The 6423-nt window shown below is 55.9% G+C and overlaps 3 protein-coding genes across 3 annotated transcripts; 1 reads left to right on the top strand and 2 right to left on the bottom strand.

Annotated features, from left to right (window-relative positions):
• Positions 1 to 579: 579 nt before the first annotated feature.
• On the top strand, positions 580 to 2411 carry GLOTRDRAFT_45834 (uncharacterized protein; the record flags this gene model as incomplete). Its single annotated transcript, XM_007870004.1, has 8 exons — positions 580 to 630; positions 689 to 721; positions 791 to 881; positions 1034 to 1197; positions 1258 to 1379; positions 1438 to 1558; positions 1702 to 2132; positions 2192 to 2411. 8 exons carry the CDS (start codon positions 580 to 582, stop codon positions 2409 to 2411), a joined length of 1233 nt encoding a protein of 410 aa, XP_007868195.1.
• A 106-nt stretch (positions 2412 to 2517) lies between these two features.
• Positions 2518 to 3761, bottom strand: GLOTRDRAFT_45684 (uncharacterized protein; the record flags this gene model as incomplete). Its single annotated transcript, XM_007869992.1, has 3 exons — positions 2518 to 3120; positions 3186 to 3390; positions 3445 to 3761. 3 exons carry the CDS (start codon positions 3759 to 3761, stop codon positions 2518 to 2520), a joined length of 1125 nt encoding a protein of 374 aa, XP_007868183.1.
• Positions 3762 to 4048: 287 nt separating this feature from the next.
• On the bottom strand, positions 4049 to 5955 carry GLOTRDRAFT_78970 (MFS general substrate transporter; the record flags this gene model as incomplete). Its single annotated transcript, XM_007870107.1, has 6 exons — positions 5615 to 5955; positions 5495 to 5560; positions 5142 to 5437; positions 4930 to 5089; positions 4382 to 4874; positions 4049 to 4323 (listed from the first exon to the last, which is right to left on the bottom strand). Exons 1-6 carry the CDS (start codon positions 5750 to 5752, stop codon positions 4049 to 4051), a joined length of 1428 nt encoding a protein of 475 aa, XP_007868298.1. The 5' UTR covers positions 5753 to 5955.
• Positions 5956 to 6423: the final 468 nt, after the last annotated feature.

The raw sequence follows: 6423 nt of genomic DNA on the forward strand, positions 1-6423 counted from the left end.
CGGAGAAACCCGAAGTTATTGAGCGTGCATTTTCTGGCGGATTTCTCGTCGCATGCTAGACACCACAGCTGTCAGATAGCTCGTGCTCATCCCACGTGCTGTATTCTATGGCGGACTGGGATGGTATGTGGCAGTATCAGCAGGGTCACTATACTGGCCCTGCCCTAGCTCAGTAGTTGCAAGGGTGCCAGAACACAACTTGGTGCGCGTCCAACAGCGCGTCACAACAAGCCAAAACATATCGTATTAGGCAAGACATAAGCAACCGAGAGCCTGGTACATCAGTACAGCGCATGGCAATTGAAAGTCCGCCCCAGAGAAACGAGAGAAACAGCTCGAGGAGCTGTTTCTCGTTTTCTCGTTCGCGCTGAGATCCCAAGTCCGATCGCCGTTCGGCAGGGACCCCGAAAGGCTTCAGCGCACTGAGAAAATGAGCGAGAAACGCTTATTGAGTTCGACTACTCTGAGCACAAGTCCAAGCCCCTGCTCGCACTCATCGCACGGCTGCTGGTCCCCCTCCCCCCCTCTCTCTTTACCTCCTGCAGAGACTAACTCACGACACCACCGTCATTGCCCGTCATGAGGGCCTCAGTTCGGGTGCCTGCGCTGACGACCAGCATGCTCACAGCTGTCAGTTATACCTGCGCTTTAGCACCAATGTCTCCTACTCATACTCGCTTGCTTCTAGGGTGTCGCAATGTCACTGTGGAACAAGTACCAAGTACGAATGACTGACTGACATAGACCACCATCTGAACGCTATCTCACGTCATACGTCGTTGTCATTTAGGACATGATTTGCGTGGAGAATTGCGACAATCCCGACGTCAGCAAGCATATACATTACGAGCAGCCTGTTTGGCAGACGCTCACCATGTTTTGTCAGTCTATATTGAGCTTAGCCTCGTCCACTAAGTGTCTGATCATGTGCCTCGGACTTGATAAACGCGTCTAGGCGGACAGATGTTGTGTGAGTTCTCCGCCCTGCTCGCTTGCTATTCGGACGTGTGTGCTCATACTCATGTCGAACAAGGCTTTATCCCACTGGCGTACATGTCGTATAGGGCACGTTCGCATGCTTCAGCAGAAGAATCAGAAGGCACTCCACTGCTAGACCGGCCCCCAGCGAGGAAACAATCCAAATGGTCGCTTTTCCTGTGGTGGATTCCAGCTCTATGCGACGTGACAGGGAGCACAGTCTGTATCAGACTTCCATTAAACCCACTGGAGAGGCTCACGTACTCCCGCTCCTTCTAGCTGATTAACATTGGTCTATTAGCCACACCCGTCTCCATCTTCCAAATGACGCGCGGCGCGCTGCTCCTCTTCGTCGGTATCGGGAGCGTCCTCTTCCTCGGGCGCCGTTTTTGGCTGTACCAGTGCGCCTAGTCCCCTCACACGGCCCTCTGGTACTCCTGGCGCTGACATGTAACGCAGATGGATTTCGCTCATCAGCGTGACCTCGGGCATAGGCCTGGTAGGCTATGCCGGGTCGCTCATGTCCAAGGCGCACGGGCAGGCGAGCGAGGGGTCGTCGGTTACCTCGTATCTCTCGCAGGTCGTGCAATATCTGACAAGTGAAGACTCGCCCCTCTATGCTTCTGCGGAGGCACCCAGGGCGCCTTTGAGCGTCCCTGTGGGGATATTCTTCATCCTCCTCGCGCTGACCTTGTGAGTTCAAAATCCGTCGAAACGTATCAGCGTTCTTACCTTCTATCCAGCCACGCAACCCAGCTCGTCATCGAAGAAAAAGTGATGACTATGCACCCCATCTCGCCGCTCGCCGCGGTGGGGCTCGAGGGAGCCTTCGGCGCGTTCACCGTCCTCCTGCTCATGCCCGTCCTCTCGCTCCCGCGCATCCGCGCCTTGTCCCCGTACTTCGAGCTCTCGAAGGGCCTGCACCAGATCCTCAGCGTGCCCGCGGTCTTCTGGTCCGGCATTGGGTTCGCGGTGTGCGTCGCGTTCTTCGACAGCAGCGGGCTGAGCCTGACCAAGTACGCGAGCGCGACGATGCGGTGTCTGCTGGATGCGCTGCGGACGCTCGCGATTTGGTGCGTGAGCCTCGCGCTCGGGTGGGAGCGGCTCGCGTGGCCGGTGTCACTAGTGCAGATGCTGGGCTTTGCGCTGCTTGTGTGAGTATACGTACTTTGCGTTGGTTGTGTTTTGTCTGACTGGAGGAGAAACCATGTAGGTACGGCACGTTCCTCTTCAACGGCGTCTTCAAGCCGCCGCCATTCATCCCGCACCCGTCGCGTATGGTCAATATCCCTTCCGAGCTGTCTCACTCTGCGCGTGATGAGGAGGGATATTCGGACTCGTCCGTTGCTGGTGGGATTGATGCGGTAGTTCCGCCGGGTGGGACCACAAAGATCGGGTTCGTGGTGAAGAGCACTGCGGAGCAGAGCCACTAGCTATATAGATACGACGAACGACTCGGGATTCCTGCATAATGCTCTGTAGCAATAGGCTCTTGGAATTATGTATATACGAAGTGGTTCCTGTTCCATATATTGGAGTTTAAGCCACTCTGGCGATGAAGCGTTGAATCACAAGGATAGACTTTCGATCCACTCCAACAAGTCCTTGTTCACCTCCTTCGCGTGCGAGAAGATCACCCAGTGGTCCGCGTCGTACTCCTTTACCGTCTTCGGTCCAAGACAGGTTTGCTCGAGTGACGCCGCGCTCGGCCCGGCGAGACAGACGTAGTCCTTCGTCGCGGCGCCGTAGAACACGGGCTGCTTCACCTTGATGTTCTCCGGCGGGACAGCTGAATATCGAAATCATGAGTAACCTGAGGCTATCGTAACAGAGTAAAGACGTTGCCTTACTTTTGTCGTCTTCAGGCGTGATGCCTTCCACGAGCACGCGGTACCAGCACACGGGGCCCGCGAGCCCGCCTTTCAGGAGTATGTCCCGGTGGTGGTTGATTTCCTGCACGCGCACCCGGTCAACCAAGGGTATAATGTAGCTAGTTAACCTACTGACCTCCTCGGTGATGTACGAAGGGAGCGGCTCGATCCTGTTGGCGTCGAGCCATGCTTTCACGCCGCCGCTCGGGTTGAGGTACTCTTTCCACCAGATGGGGTTGACGGGGAGATACAGGCTGCGGAACGAGTCCCACTGTTCCACATACATTCCTCAGTAAGACAGAACAGGCACCACGCCTCGAATAATGACCGACCCACCTTCTCCTCTATAAGCTTGTCCGCGCCCGGGCTGGCCATGAAGAACCAGTACCCGAAGCGCTCGTACCCCGCGAGCTTGGAAAAGTGCTCGTTGCGCTGCTCGGCGGTCATCGGGTTGGGCGGCCCGTATGGGACGTTGAAGAATGCGAACGCGAGGACGCGCTCCGGGTAGAAGTTCGCGAGGCGCGAGGCGGCCATCGAGCCCCTTGAAGCCAACATTAAATATCGAGATAACTTGGGATATCGTGGCCTGACTCACCAGTCATGCGAGACAGAAATCACTTTCTCAACCTTCTCGGCGTCGAGGATGTCCACCAAATCCTTCGCGATCAGGCTGAGCTTGTACTGCTGCGGGTCGGTCGGCTTGTCAGTCCCGCCGTAGCCCAGCATGTCGGGTACGATCACTCCATAGCCGCGCTCCTTGAAGAACGGGACTATGTGCCGCCAGTCCCAGGACGTCGAGGGGAATCCGTGCAGGAAGAGGAGGATGGGCTTGGAGTCCTTGGGCGGGGAGAAGTAGTAGTGGTACTTGATGCCGCGGGTGGTTACTGCGTCCTTGTACGATGACTGGTCCATGGTTGGCGGTACTTGATCCTGGTGGCGAAGTGTGTTAGGGAATACACTGGCGAATGCACTTTATATGTACGGCGAGTCTCTAAGGGGAAATCCGACATGTGCTCGCGCATCCTTGAGGTCGAGGACGTACTGGACGAACATCACCGGCCAAGGGATAGCCGGAACGGCCGGAGCACCCGGACTGCAATCCAAAGGATATCCGATAATCTATTTGTTGACTCAAATATTACTGAACTAATCTAACTACGATATACCAAGGCCATAGCTCTCGCGGAGGAGCCACCCAACTACTCGTCGTCTTCTTCCTGGTCCTGAGCAGCGTCCCAAATCTTCTTGGGCAAATACGTCGTGGCGTACAGCGCGCCGACCGTGAGGATCACCATGACCACGTACACGAACGACCCGCCCAAGATATTCCGCTCAAGGGACAACGAGAATAGGGATGTCGAGAGCGCGGGTCCGATAGCACGGACGACCGAGATACTCGTCTGGGCGAGCCCGTTCGTCGCGCCCAAGACCCGCTTGTTCGGGGCTGCGGCACGGATATAGATGAACGCGCAGCCTGGGAAACAAGACTCAGCATCATCATATTTGGTACATGTTAGTGGCTTGGTACTCACTGAAACCCATGTCCATGAGGACGTAAAGGATCGCCTGGAACCCGAGCTCGACCCACGTCAGCGCATTGATTCCATGGTGCACCGCCGACAAATTCATGAGCGGGAACAGCGCAAACATGGGCACGAACGTCAGTATCGAGGTGACGAACACCTTCTTCGTCCCGAAGCGGTCGTACACGGGGGAGAACACGAAGGCCTGGTACAGCCCGCTGAGCAGCCCGAATGCGCCGAGGCACAGGCCGACGACCGGCGGCGAGAAGCCTAGCCCGCCGTACCGGATGGGCATGGTGTAGAAGAGCGGCTGCAGGGCGCGCAGCGCAATGTCGAGGAAGGCGAGCAGGGAGTAGTTGATGATCGCGGTAACGACGCGGCCCGTGAGCACTTCGCGGATGGGGAGGGGCCCGGAAGGTGTGGGCGTGGGCGCGGTGGTTTCGTCGTTGGTGGTCTCGACGTCGGACGAGGCGGAGGACTTGTTCTTGCGGACTTTGACGGTCTGAGGAGTAACATATTTTAGTGAGGTTGAAGGGAGAGTCGCGCGTTTCACTCACCTCCTCAAGGAACAGGAATGCCAGGAGCCATGAGAACGCGCAGTTTGCGGCTACCACAAAGCACGGGAGTGCGTAGGGGTACGTCTTCCAGAACTCGAAGCGCCCAAATGTACTAGGGAAGCGCTCGTAAGGGTTCGAGAGCCAACCGCCCAGAAGAGGGCTATCGACAGTTACATGAGCTCATGTTCGTCCTTAAGAACTGCGGATCTTACCCAACTACTGCTCCGGTGGACCACACGACGGGCATGAGGGCCATGCCCTGAGCGACGTTCGTCGAGTCCGTCAGCTCGCCCATCATGCTCTTGATGACGCCGACGTTGCCGTTCAAGAGGCCCGCGAGGCAGCGACTGGCCACGAGGCCCCAGAACGTCGTGGACATTCCGAAGGCGACCATGGACAGCGAGAGGCCGAACAGGCCAGTGAGGAGGACTGGTTTGCGACCGACGTGGTCGGACCACCGACTCCATTGCAGGACGGTGAACGCCTCCGTGACAAAGAAGAGCGATTCCTGGCATGCGTGCATCAGCATTCTTCGCTCGTTGGCGTGTCTGACAGTTCAACTCACTATTAATCCGGCGTAGTAGCCTACTTTTTCGGGGTCACCGCCAGTGATAGGCAGTTCACTCACTTGCTACATACGAATACTTCAGAAAAGACACGACGAAGGAAGTGAACATCAACCAACCTTGTTAACGAACGGATAGATGACCTGGGAGGCCATCGGCTCTGCCAGCTGCACCCATAGCAGGATGGAGAGCTGGAACCAGGGCAAAGGAGTGGGCTGAGTCTTTGCGAGGAGGGGCGTGCCCTCCGAGGCGGTCATGGCTGGGGGAGAATGAGGAGTGGTCGAGCTACTGGGTGCAGACTCTGGCTCTGCACTTCTACACGCCCAGTCTAAAAAAGGGTTTCGGCAAGGTCAGACGCCAGACCCCACCAGGCCCTACGCGTGACATCGACTCGATATAAAAACCGAGGATCAACTTGGCCTCTACTTGACTCGTATATCGAGTCAAGGTCGGAGTCGGTTATCAAGCTGACATCCGGGCTGGACAACGAGAAAGCGGGTTTTCTGGCCAGCGGGCTTTCACATTTCATACAGCTGCTTGATTTTATTGCTCCTTGCATATGAATAAGAAAATGAAGCATATATTGCAATGCTATCTACAGACACTGTGTATATACAGTACATATAATCTTGTAAATACCAGACTGCCTGTCGCAGTCACACCTATTAGAGCCCGCCTGCCACAATGAAACAGCACATTCTGGACGTGATCATGAGCATAGACCATAATGATATTACAATACACATACCCAATTCACCCTGACCCCAGATGCACCCCACCGACCAAAGCTCAATGTTTGAGTGAATAAAATATCCTTCTGAGTGTTCCTGTATGAATGTGAGTGACATGTCGGGGAAAGTTCCTCATCACTTACCAGTTAGCAATGAGTGTTGGACGTCGCAGCCAGAGCTCTGTCACGCAGGCAGTC

This window comes from Gloeophyllum trabeum, assembly GCF_000344685.1.
Source record: "Gloeophyllum trabeum ATCC 11539 unplaced genomic scaffold GLOTRscaffold_00011, whole genome shotgun sequence".
Taxonomy (NCBI): Eukaryota; Fungi; Basidiomycota; class Agaricomycetes; order Gloeophyllales; family Gloeophyllaceae; genus Gloeophyllum; species Gloeophyllum trabeum.